Source organism: Esox lucius, chromosome 7, assembly GCF_011004845.1.
Source record: "Esox lucius isolate fEsoLuc1 chromosome 7, fEsoLuc1.pri, whole genome shotgun sequence".
Classification (NCBI taxonomy): domain Eukaryota; kingdom Metazoa; phylum Chordata; class Actinopteri; order Esociformes; family Esocidae; genus Esox; species Esox lucius.
The window spans coordinates 19932133-19945880 of record NC_047575.1 but is presented as its reverse complement, the minus strand read 5'-3'; the positions used below and the strand labels follow the sequence as shown (position 1 = coordinate 19945880).

Here is a 13748-nt window from a genome sequence, read left to right as displayed (position 1 = left end):
GCCATCAGAGGATGGGTACATGGTGGTCATAAAGGGATGGACATGGTCAGAAACAAGTAGGCCGTGGCATTTAAACGATGCCCAATGGGCACTAAGGGGCCTAAAGTGTGCCAAGAAAACATCCCCCACACCATTACACCACCACCACCAGCCTGCACAGTGGTAACAAGGCACGATGGATCCATGTTCTCATTCTGTTTATGCCAAATTCTGACTCTACCATCTGAATGTCTCAACAGAAATCGAGACTCATCAGACCAGGCAACATTCTTCCAGTCTTCAACTGTCCAATTTTGGTGAGCTCGTGCAAATTGTAGCCTCTTTTTCCTATTTGTAGTGGAGATGAGTGGTACCCGGTGGGGTCTTCTGCTGTTGGCTGTATAATTGGCAACTGTAGGATTATGCAAATACATTTTACAAACAATTATAACTGCTACATCAAGTTGTATTATTTAAAATGAGTTCCAGACATATAATGGATCCTGTCTCTAACTGGAATGGTGTGTGATGATTGCTGATAGAAGGGATGGCTTGTGCATGTTAACCACATGCATTATCAACTAAAAAGGTCCTCAGTCCAGACCTAAGGCCCTGATCAGAATGTCATGCACATTTCCACTTTAGCCAAGACATAAGGCCCTGATCAGAATGTCATGCACATTTCCACTTTAGCCAAGACCTAAGGCCCTGATCAGAATGTCATGCACATTTCCACTTTTGCCAAGGGACCATATACGTGTGTACACACGGAGTGTGTCTGTTGCAGCGATGGATGTGCAATGTGTACTTGTGCATAGACACCACTGTTTATGTGTTTGCCATTGCCCTGGCACTTAAGGGATCCTTAAGGTCTGATGAGTCTGGTTCTCCTCTATGGTGAGATGAGGTTGAAGTGATTTAGAGGAACTGTCTCTGTTTTTCTGCATCCTCTTGTTGCTTTTTCCTTCCCTGCTAATTACTCATTACAGATGGAGCCATGCACTTGGCATGAGAAAGAAGTGTTTGCACTGAATTGCAGTACCATTCTTTATTCTCACACAAAGATATCTGGATTTCGTTCCTGTCCATCAGCCTGTCTATCAGACTCCATGCATGCAACACTTGACCCGCTGCAGTTTGCCTACAGACAAAACAGATCCACAAAGGACGCCATCACTCTGACCCTCCACTCTGCACTCTCTCATCTGGACAAAAGGAACACGTGAGAATTTTGTTCATTGACTACAGCTAAGCCTTCAACACCATTGTACCCCACAAGCTGACAGTTAAGACCAGGGATCTGGGTCTGGACCCCACTATATGCAGATGGATCCTGAACATTCTGACGGACAGACCACAGGTGGTGCGGATTGGCAATGCCACCCAGGACTGCCTGGCAACTCAAGTTTCCAACACCATCGTTAAGATTGCTGACGACACCACCATCATAAGCCTGATCTCTGACAACGACGAGTCAGCCTATAGAAATGAAGTAAGGTCACTGACTTTGTGGTGTCAGGATAACAACCTCCAGCTCAATATCAGCAAAACGAAGGAGATGATTGTTGATCACAAGAAACATCAGTGTTGACTTGACCTGGTCTCATCACTCTAACGTTGTGGTGAAGGCAGTCAGGAAACGGCTCTTCTTCTTATGCCAATTAAGGAGATTTGGCATGGATTCCAGGATACTCTCCAACTTCTACAGATGCACTATCGAGAGTATCCTGACCGGCTGTGTCACCGCCTGGTATGGCAGCTGCATCACCCTGGACCGCAAAACAGCAGAGCCCATCACAAGGTCTGACCTGCCATCCCTGCAAGATCTCTACACAGAGAGGTGTAGGAGGAGGAGCAAACGGATCATTACAGATCCCAGCCACCCATGCCACAGACTGTTTACCAAGCTGCCGTCAGGGAGAAGGAACAGGAGTATACCCTCCGAAACAAACAGGCTACGGGACAGCTTCTTTCCACAGGCTGTAAAGCTGCTCAACTCGGGAACCCCTCTTCCCTTCCATCCATAGTCCATGTACACCTTTCACTTTTACATTCCACTACAGTTGTATAGTTATTATTGTTGATGTGTGTTTTTGTACAGTGTTAATACTGATTGATTGTGTTCTTATTTTTTTTTAATTATAATTACTCTTACTTTTTAACTTTTAACTGCACTGTCGGGAGTAGGAAAACAAAGCATTTCATTGCCGTAACTTGTTGTAAATGACAAATAAACCTTTTGAACTTGAACATATTACATGAGATTTTTAACTGTTCTTGAGATAGATCCTGCCAAGGCAGACTTCAGATCTGGTGTCAGTGATTTTAAAGAGATTTACTGTAATACAGGTGTACTTCTAGGGGTTGGGGGGTCGGGAAAGTAAAGCATGAGTTAAACGTTAAACACTTGACCCTCGTTGTCGCTATACCTTAACCTAAGTAATAACATGGTCTCAGAAGAACACAAATCCCGTCTTAAATGATATTGGATAACTGTCAGAGTCGACTGAGAACATTAATATAATCTTGAAATGTTGATGTAATAAGGTCTATCATGATCAAAACGTTGGCTAGCTAATTGTCAGTTGAGGATGAGACATTAGCTTAGCTTTGAGAGGGCTAGTGCTAGGCAACTCACACGCAGCCTGCATCAGAGCAGGGGAGCATGAGACGGGATAACGTTTGGAGCCTAGCTAACCCAGGTGAAATTCACATTTCACCAGCAAAAATTAGATTTTCTTTTTATTATTTTAATCAACCCCTCTGAGAACTTTGATTGGATTTGCAAATTTGAAAGTTGTCATACGGCAGCTGGCCTTACAGAAAGGTCATAAGTGTAAAGAGTGATCTCCAGCGTAGGGCTGACGATGCTGTCTGCAGTTTAGCACTGACAATAGAGGAAAGGAGGAAATATAAAAACATTAGAGAGCCATTATGAGATCTGTGCTAATGAAAGAAACAATGTTCCAGGGCCTCTGATTACCAGCTCAATGGTAACGGCTCTGGCAACAGGTTACAGCAGGCCTATTTAAGTGGTTCAAGGGCATGTACATAGTGGTAGTGGCCTACTTTTCATGCTACATTGAAGAAGCCACACAGACCACAAAGCACTACGACTGGGGTCATGGAGAAACTGAAGCCAGTCTTTAGAGAGCACATTAGTTACTGTGATGGCAATTTCTAAATTCCAAAGTTCTATGAAAATGGTAGGTAAGACAGGAGAAATCAATTGCGCAATAAACGGTTTTAATCTTGCTTGCAAGGAGAAAGTATACAGGTTACAAAGTAACGGTGGATAGTTTCTAAATAAAAACATCATTTCGACAGTATTTATTACATAGGAAGAAGGGGTGTGGTAAGATGCTGCCATCTGTTTCATGTCAATCAAACACCTTTCCCTTTGTTCTATCACACACGTCAAATGCTATCTTCCCCCACCTTATCCTTCCTGCAATAATGTTTACCCAAAGGGGCCAACTGGCCTTACTGCCCCCTTGCTGTATCTTCTCCTATCCTGTCCTAAAACCCATTGATCTGCATCTGGACAGACAATAGATGTCCCCTATGCAAATACCAGGTCCCACACATTCCTGTACCTATCTTAACAGTGGGACTCAGTCCTTTACTCAGAGAGAATACATTGTGCATAGAAATTTCCACAACATTACAAACAACGTCAGTTGTTAAAACTGTTCGCTGACTTTGCAAAGGACCCCTACCTTCTGTATGTGACGAGCAGCCTGTGCGACCCCCAAAGTAATGGACAGGCAGATCGAGCACAGAGAAAAATGAAAGCGCTAATGGCAGTCACTGTCTTGGCTCAGGGATCCTCTCCACCTCAGGTTTTGATGGGGAAAAATATAAGGACACCCTTACCTGTAAGCAAAGTCAAAACTCAGACCAGAATGGCTGGATCTCAATTCCCTTCAACGAGAGGACAGGGAAAGGACCAAGCCTAACCCCGGCACAGCAACTCTGGCACAGTGAGCCTCTCAGTGGGGACTCCTACAACACTGTGGTGTCCACCTGAGGAGAAACAGCACAGTCGTTCCAGCAACACAGAGATGTCCAACGGACCACCCTGGATGGGTGATTATGTCTAAAGGCTGGAGGAACTTAAAGATTGATAAAACAGCGTAAAGGATAGAAAACACAGCCTAGGTCTGGCAGTCTATCCGGATTTTTTTAACAGTAAAGAAACAAAAGAGGTCTTGTTGTACTGTAAGTGACACAGACAAGCAGGAATGACATTAAAGAAAAGAGTTTCCTTTATATATGCTTACAGTGATATACAGACACGTTGTATGTGTGTTCAAATCAGTTTAATGAGGAATGTGTTAAGAAAAGGCATGAAATGTCAACGCTAACCCTTTCACAAAAATGAATAGATGTAATATCGGCGTACTTCCAGAAAGGGGGGTAAGAAAGGTGAAGCATGAAAACATTACCCATGTCTCATTGTGTATCAGTCAAGGTATATATCCAACAAGCTTGACCAGTCAGTATATAGGCCCGATGAATCAATGTTTATACCACAACTCATCTCTGTGGTTTAGATGTGAGAAACACTGATGTGAGAGATCTTGTTTACAGTATTTCTTATGAAAGTCCAGAAGTCTGCCTTTGTAACTGACTGTCTTTGATTCAAAGAGTTATCTGATAAATCAATCACCTCTATGTTCAAATTGTGTCATTATCCATGTAAAACTCCACTCCTCGTAGATATTAAAAACTTTTTTTTTTTATTAACGTCTGTGTCCTGGACGTTTCTTATGAATAGTAATGAATTAATTCATGACATGCCGAAGAGGCAAATTAATTTATCGATTATTAGTATTTAATTTGTACAGAATAGATCTTAAAGTGTGTAAGTTACATATATATTTCATGCTGACAGAGGGCGTCATTAAACAAATCCCTGGTGGTGCTTTATAGTTAATGTCTCAGTATCACAGTCATGAAAAATGCAACCAAATTCCCCCAAAATATCATCCACAGCAATGGAAACATGTGCACAAATACATACTTAGTTTTTGGCTACCCCACATATGTCTGTGGAAGACATGCAAAATATGATAGGTGTGAGTTGATAAAAGACATGTGGGGTAGCCAAAAACTAAGTATGTATTTGTGTACATGTTTCCATATTCAAGCCTGTCAGTAATCCGTTAATGATAACGATGCTCTAAGTTGCTCTGGTAGTTGGCAGTAGGAGCCTTACAACAGGGAGTAGAGAGCATTACAGAATATGTACCTTTGCTGTGGCTTTGGTCATGCCGTGACCTGTAGGTCTTTGAGAATATTTCACAGCTTCTGACATGAGAATGCTCTTTAGAGGGCCTTTTCTCACCACTCTGAGGGGAGACTGGTGCATTAGGCGGCCCTGTCAGGCTTAATTCAGAAAGAAACAACTGGGAGAATATGGCATGTCACGTAACAAGTTCACACCGTTAGTCTGGGCCATGACCGCGGGATGTTAGCGCTGATGATTACTGAATGCAGAGGTGAGCACACCAACGACCCTATCAGAACCTTCTACAGTATCGCAAGAGAATACAGCAAAATGGACAGACAGACTGATACCAGTCTGGAAACAGGGCTTACGGATATAAAGATGCATGGGTAATCTAAGGTGTGCCACTCTGAGCGAGTGAAGGCATAAAATGACCCTGCAGTGCGGGTGTATGGTGAAGGACAGCACCATTAGAAGAGAGATCAGAGACATCTTAACACCAGTGTTATCCAGGTGCTAAGTAAATATCATCGATGGCTTCAGGGCCAGGGTGAGACGGGCTAAAGCCCAAGCAAGAATAAGCCTGGCACCCCATTAGTACCCCCAGGAATGATTCAGGAACACATCGACGCACGTCATTAGCGCCAACGGCCACGCGTCAAGTGACCGCTTGTCGATTATCAGCACACCTTGGCCTTGACCTAGTCCTGTCTTAGCTCCCCCAATCAAAAGATCCTGGCACCATTAGTGCTCAACATCACACAAAGTGGCTTTTTAAGGCCTCTTGCACCCCTCAGCCACGCTTCGCTCACCTGTTCCTCAAAGGGACAAAGACTACCACAGAACCCTGGCTAGAGTTCTACCCACTCAGAACCCTGGCTAGAGTTCTACACACTCAGAACCCAGGCTAGAGTTCTACACACTCAGAACCCAGGCTAGAGTTCTACCCACTCAGAACCCTGGATTGAGTTCTACACACTCAGAACCCTGGCTAGAGTTCTACCCACTCAGGTGTCTCTGCTACCCACTCAGGCGTCTCTGCCCGGGCCAGATACACTGGAACAGGAAGAATCCAGATTATTGGGTAGGAAATATTTTTATTCACAGTGTTGAGATTTGAAGCTAAGTTTGAACAAATGATTGCTATTACCTCCCTTTTCCAAATATTCTTCCAGGTGTACTGTATGAGATAAAACTATATGCTGTGATAAACACTATTCAGTTAACACGAATGTTACCTGATGTAATCGTTTGTGACAGCTAGTGGAAATGTAATTGCAAATGATATATGATGATGTGGAATAACATTGAAAAACACAACTCTGTAAATTAGTATACACGCATTTATAGGTAAGGCAGCATACATACATTATGTTCACAACTTAATAGCAAATAGGGCAGAAAATATTTCTTGTATAAGAACAAGTTTAATTTAACTTATTAAATTTAAATGCCAGGTATTATATAACAATGTGTTATAAAAATGTAGCTACGCTAAGAAATCCTGTATTGACTGAATCAAAAACATGGTAGTTTGTATTCTGAGGAAACAACAACACTTTCCTGCAGATGGACAAAGTGTTTTTTTAAAGATGTTATTGCTAAGAATCCAATGGATTATGGATCAAAGTATCAGAATCCATTGAAAGTTAATCTAAGGATCAGAAGTAAAGTGGGAAATATGAAAAGAATATATATATATATATATCTCTCAGATATAGGATTTTATTAGGATCCACATAAGCTACTACCAAAAGCAGCTGCTACTCTTTCTGGGTCCACAAAACATAAAACATGACAATACACAGTAGAACAACAACATACAAGTACAGTGCAAAGACAGAACTATGTAGAATAAAAATGACAATACATTAATAGACAAAATATTATCTCTAAAAAGACAATAAAACAACTTTAATAAATACCACAACATTTAAAATGACCATATATTAATTGACAAGTTCAGTGCAGAGACAATCACAGTTAATATGGTAATAAATTCCATGTTTTACTTGAAACCCATAGTTCTGTGAACATTGCAATCCATTACTCAACTGAGACTGTGGTTTTGTTTTAGTGTGTCTGAAATCCTGAACTTAACGCAGTACTGCAAACAAAGTTCTTTAAATGATTGTGTTGACGTTGACAGTACAGGCATGATGCACAACACCTCACTCTAATTCATATTTTCATATGTCGAGCTCATCCACCTAAATCACCACATATTCATGACAAATCTGTAGTGAAAATCTTAGAGACACACAGTAATGCACAACATTGTTAAATATGTTTAGTAAAACCCGCTGGTATGACAACTAGCTACAGCTAATATTTATTTTACAATATATCAATGGAGTGTAGGCATTCCTGCTGTGAATATTTTTTTTGTCATCACTTCTTTGTCTGTGAATCCTGCCCAGCAGTGCATGGCAAGGCAAGTATGGCTACTTTAAAGAATATGAAATACTTTTTTGGTTACCACACCACTCTGTGTACCACATGGAAAAAAGAAAAGAAGTAGCCTGGAATAAGTAGGTATGGCCAATGTTTTGACACACACTCATACACACACACACACACACACTTTTTAAATTTTTCCCATTAAAACAACATCAAATTGATCAGAAATACAGTGCAGACATTGTTAATGTAGTAAATGACTACTGCAGCTGGAAACAGCTGAATTGTAATAGACTAAAGACTAGATCTAAATAGGCATACAGAGCTATTCTATGTGTGAAAATTCCCAAGAAACTGAAGATCTCATATAACTCTGTGTACTACTCCCCTCACAGAACAGTGCAAACTGTCTCTAACCAGAATAGAAAGAGGATTTGGAGGCCCCAGTGCACAGAGGACAAATACATTAGAGTGTCTAGTCTGAGAAACAGACGCATCAAGTCCTTAACTAGCAGCTTCATTAAATAGCAACTGCAAAACACCAGCCTCAACATCAACATTACAGAGGCGACTCCAGTATGCTGGCCTTCTAGGCAGAGTTGAAATAAAAAGACACATCACAGATTAAGATGGGCAAAAAAACACAGACACTGGACAGAAGAAGATTGGAAAGAAGTGTTATATAAAGATAAATCTATCCGTATTCGGATCAGTAAGAACGTGAAATGCAGACCAAATGAAAAGATGCCAGAGCATCTGTCAAGCATGGTGGAGGCAATGTGATGGTTTGGGGGTGCTTTGTACAGCGTAAAAGGGAGTGTAAATCTTGAAGAAGGAAGGCTATCACTCCATTTTCCAACGCCACACCATACCCTGTGGATGGCGTTTGATTGAAGCCAATTTCCTCCAATAGGACAATGGCCCAATGTTATCATGGAAAAGGACATTTCTAAGTGACCCAAACTTTTGAATGGTAGTATATAGTATATATATATATATATATATATATATATATATATATATACAGTGGGGAGAACAAGTAATTGATACACTGCTGATTTTGCAGGTTTTCCTACTTACAAAGCCTGTTGAAGTAATTTTTATCATAGGTACTCTTCAACTGTGAGTGACGAAATCTAAAACAAAAATCCAGAAAATCACATTGTATGATTTTTAAGTAATTAATTAGCATTTTATTGCATGACATAAGTATTTGATAAAGCAGTAAAGCAGAACTTAATATTTGGTACAGAAACATTTGTTTGCAATTACAGAGATCATACGTTTCCTGTTGTTCTTGACCAAGTTTGCACACACTGCAGCAGGGATTTTGGCCCACTCCTCCATACAGACCTTCTCCAGATCCTTCAGGTTTTGGGGCTGTCGCTGGGTAATACGGACTTTCGGCTCCCTCCAAAGATTTTCTATTGGGTTCAGGTCTGGAGACTGGCTAGGCCACTCCAGGACCTTGAGATGCTTCTTACGGAGCCACTCCTTAGTTGCCCTGGCTGTGTGTTTCGGGTCTTTGTCATGCTGGAGGACCCAGCCACGAACCATCTTCAATGCTCTTACTGAGGGAAGGATGTTGTTGGCCAAGATGTTGCGATACATGTCCCCATCCATCCTCCCCTCAATACGGTGGAGTTGTCCTGTCCCCTTTGTAGAAAAGCATTCCCAAATAATGATGTTTCCACCTCCATGCTTCACGGTTGAGATGGTGTTCTTGGGGTTGTACTCATCCTTCTTCTTCATCCAAACACGGCGAATGGAGTGTCTTTCAGGTCTGTGAGAGCCGGAATTTTTACTGGTTGGTAGGTGATCAAATACTTATGTCATGCAATAAAATGCAAATTAATTATAAAAAAATCATACAATGTGATTTTCTGGATTTTTGATTCTGTCTCTCACAGTTGAAGTGTAACTATGATAAAAATGACAGACCTCTACATGCTTTGTAAGTGGGAAAACCGGCAAAATCGGCAGTGTATCAAATACTTGTTGTCCCCACTGAATATATATATATAGAGAGAGATATTTGGTTGAATGTTGAACCCGTTTTTTTTTTATTTGGGAACTTATGCACGCACGTATGTCTTAGCTTTATTGCAGGAAATTCAAGAAAGCTCAGGAGGGTTGACAATCATGAATTTGTTGCTTTCTTCATATGCTATTCCTGCACATATTTAAAGGGATGTAAAATGGGAAGAGTGTGAATATGAATCACTGGGTGGAGTCCCTGGAGGAGTAGGTATAGAACGTTTGAGGAGGGGTTGCTGCATGGGGCAGAAGAGGGAAGACCTCCCTTTGTGTATGTTTCTTCATGCTGTTTTTGTTGTCTGTCTTTTATCTGATTGTTTGATAAATTACCGGAACTTTTGTAATGTACAAAACCTCTACTTCATTCAACCATAAATATATCAAAGGGGAAAATCTTAAAATATATTAAGGGCATTACACAGTTACTATAACATAGAGTTAGAATGATCTGTTAAGACATTATCAACAGCACATTAGAACAAACCTCCGGACATAGTTATAGACAAGATAGACAAGGCAAATAGAACTAAGGATAACATAGAATATTAAACACCTTTGCAACCTATACAACCGAGAAGTCAAGTGGGCTGTGAAAACATGAGCAAGGCTGATTGCAGATTTTAAATCACATGAATAAAAGAAGAGCCAAACCCAAAATGCTTCAAAGCAGGCCATAAGTATATTCATTCCAAACCACCAATGCGTCAGGGCACAACACTTGACAGTGTTCACAACAAATTCTATGATGAATTGGGTGTAGATGCCATTGGACAAAGAGGTTGTTTGGTAATCAAAATGGTATAGGATTTTGGTTAAATACATTTTTAAAGAATATTTCTTTCAGTTACATGGGTGGGGGCTAGTGTCTTGTTTTACACAAAGTTGTATATGTATTTTCCTCCCCCTTTAACCCCTTTTTTCTGTGATGTTATTAAATTGTATTTTATTTTCTATTAAGTTGTCGGCCTGTTTACCATTCCAGGCACCACTCGGCCAAGCATTGTTTTCACAGTGCTCGCCAAAGCAGGATGTTTTTGAAATCAGCGCATGGAAGGAAACATCTCGTCATCTAATGATCCCATTTATGCTGGCAGGCGTGAGGAGGCACTGGAGGGTTATGAGTCTGGGAGACTCCTGCCATCCGCCCCCCAGCCCACACTCCAGGAGGTGCTGGGAGAATATGAACCACCCTTTTACGCAAATGACAATTATGCCTTTGGGAGGCCCTAGCAAGAGTATTGGCTCACTCTTGCAACGACACAGTATAGTTAAAACTACAGGTCCTAGATCTAAAGAGACTGTGACCAAAAGAGATAGAAACAGAGAGGTGTTCAGAAGGACCTCCGTGACCTCTCCTTCATCCACTAATCTGATTTGAGGGATCATTGGTTGTGTGCCTAGCCTGACTGATACGACCCACTACAGAGCGCAGAGCTCTAGTCAATAGGACACAGAGATCCGGCGTCAGCCAGGCCAGTGTTTGCCCTCAGGGTAGCTGGAAGAAATTATAAGGAGCCTCAATAGAACACTGGCCTCAGGTAGGACTTTAAGTGCCATGATCCTATCAACTTCACAGAACTCCTAAAGTAGCTATGTGGATTACTGAGAAGTGAAGACAGTTGTTCAGTTTCGTCAAGAGATGACCTAAAAAGAAGAACAAGGCAGAGAGCCAGGGAAAGGAACATTAGATGGAAAAACACAAAGTCAAGCAACAGCAGTACCAACTTTAATCTCTAGTGACATGCCTATGAGTAGACTGTTATCTCATCAATCAGAAGGAGTTGTCAGCGCTGGTCTGGGGCCCATCCTGCTCCTCTCTGACCGGCTTCTCAGACACCATACTGAGACAGGTGGTAGTTTTGTGCTGTAATGCCTGCTGGTAGAGCAAACTGCTCTGGTGGCCCCGCCCAGTAAGGGGCCTCAGGTAGTTCCGCAGGCGCAAACGCACCTTGCTGTGGAGCGAAGCGTAGATGAAGGGGTTGTAGCAGGTGGAACTCATGGCCAGCAGGTGGCAGCACACCTGTAGCAGGTTGATGTAGCGCTTGTCCACCAGCAGGAATTCCTGGTCCAGGTCTAACAGCAGGTTAAGCACCTGCAAGGGCAGCCAGCAAAGAGCGAAGGAGAGCACCGACAGCACCAGAAGGGAGAAGGTCTTCTTCTTCTTCCTGTTCCAGCGCTGCCGGCTGTGGGAGGGAGCCCCCGGGAGACAACGCTGGCGGAGCTGGACCGTGATGCAGCAGTAGGCCACGCTGACTGACAGCAGGGGCAGCAGGTAGGAGGTGAGCAGAACGAAGCAGGAGTACAGCAGCCGCAGGCGGTCTGAGTCTGGCCAAAACTCCTCGCACACGACCAGCTCCACGCCGCTGAGACGCAGGTCCACGTACTGCGTGTGGAGGGATGGCGGAGTGGCCAGCAACAGGGACAGCAGCCACCCCCCAACTGCCAGGGTGCCACAACCCCTCAGGGAGATCCTCTTCCGTACAGGGTGAACCACCACCACGTAGCGGTCCACAGCGATGGCTGTGAGAGACAGCACAGAGACGAAGACTGTGGCCGTCTGCAGCAGGGGGACCAGGGAGCAGAGTGGTTGTCCGAACAGCCAGCCCTGGGGCTCAAAGGCATAGGAGGCCGTCAGTGGGACACAGCACAGACACATGAGCAGGTCGCCTGTGGCCAGGTTCCCTATGAAGAAGTTGGTGGCGTTGTGGAGCTTCCGGTCCATCAGGATGCAGGCTAGTAGGAGGGCATTGCCCACGCAAGCCACGGCTACCAGGAGGCAGTAAAGAGGGATGAACAAAGAGCGGTAGCTCAACAGTAGCTGAAGACCTGAGAAGTACTCCACTGGGTCACTGTGGTTCAGAAGAGATCTGTCTAGACTGGCATTGGAGGAGGCATGCACAGACCTCGCCAACACAGGGTCCATCTCTAACCACCAACTGCTGGAATGTGAAGAGATATACAAAACGTTGTAAGCCAATCGCAGATTGTTTTTTTGGAGTACAAAAAAATTAAAGTGTGTTTTGCTTTTTGAAATTATTTTTAAAACATATTGGATGTTCAGAAATGGCGGTGCTAGAGCAGATCCACCTGGATGTTTATTAAATCAACTTGTTCTAATGTGCTCTTGAAGAGGTGAACGCCAGAAAGTCTGTCATGGCAGACCCTGGGGATTCTTCAGGCAACTTTGATACTTGTGAGAAAAGACTCATGTATTTTAAAGAATTACTTTAGAGGACAGTTTCGCTACTTCGGACCACAATCTGCAACATATTTTCAAAACAAAATATTTTCCTGCATTGGCGCAAACTTCCTTTCTCTTACTACTGAGTATATGAGTATATCAGGTCTCGATGAACTAAATATATTAAAGATCAAAATATTTTTGTACAATTGTGTAATTCTTTGAAAACAAAATGACATATCAATGGGCAATGGAAACCCAAACCACTAACCAATTGAGGGCTGGATTCAAACTCACACTAAAAATCTAAGTAAAACAATTGAAATCACAACAATCGCAACTCATAATGTCACTCAGTAGTGTGTATGTCCCCCACGTGCCGACAACGTCTGGGCATGCTCCGGATGAGACGGCGGATAGTGTCCAGGGGGATCTCCTCCCAGACCTGGATCAGGGCATCAGTGAGCTCCTGTACAATCTCTGGCGCTACTTGGTGGCGTCTGATGCACCAATTCATAATGTCCCAGAGGACATTATGAATTGGATTCATGTCTGGGGAACGTGAGGGCCAATTAATAGCATCAATGCCTTCTCACTCCAGGAACTGCCTACACACTCTGGCCACATGAGGCCGGGCATTGTCCTGCACCAGGAGGAGCCCAGGGTCCACAGCACCAGCTTAAGGTCTGATGTTGGGTCTCAGGATTTCATCCCGGTACCTAACAGCAGTCAGGGTACCGTTGGCTAACACGTGGAGGTATGTGTAACCCTCCAAGTATATGCCTCTAAAAGACCATCACTGACCTACCTCCAAACCGGTCATGTTGGATGATGTTGCAGAAACATGCACACCAGTAGCCCACTGGAGGAAATTTTGAATGGCTCTGCCAGTGCTTCTCCTGTTCCTCCTCGCACAAA

General features: G+C 43.0%; 1 protein-coding gene across 1 annotated transcript; it reads right to left on the bottom strand.

Moving 5' to 3' along the window:
• Positions 1–11420: 11420 nt before the first annotated feature.
• LOC105026009 (prolactin-releasing peptide receptor-like) lies at positions 11421–12572 on the bottom strand. The gene has a single exon (XM_010897146.2). The coding sequence runs from the start codon at positions 12570–12572 to the stop codon at positions 11421–11423; it is 1152 nt and encodes a 383-aa protein (XP_010895448.2).
• Between the last annotated feature and the right edge of the window lie 1176 nt (positions 12573–13748).

Bases quoted from the DNA above. Each gene is read 5' to 3' on its own strand.
- LOC105026009 (XM_010897146.2), bottom strand. From the start codon at position 12,572: ATGGACCCTGTGTTGGCGAGGTCTGTGCATGCCTCCTCCAATGCCAGT.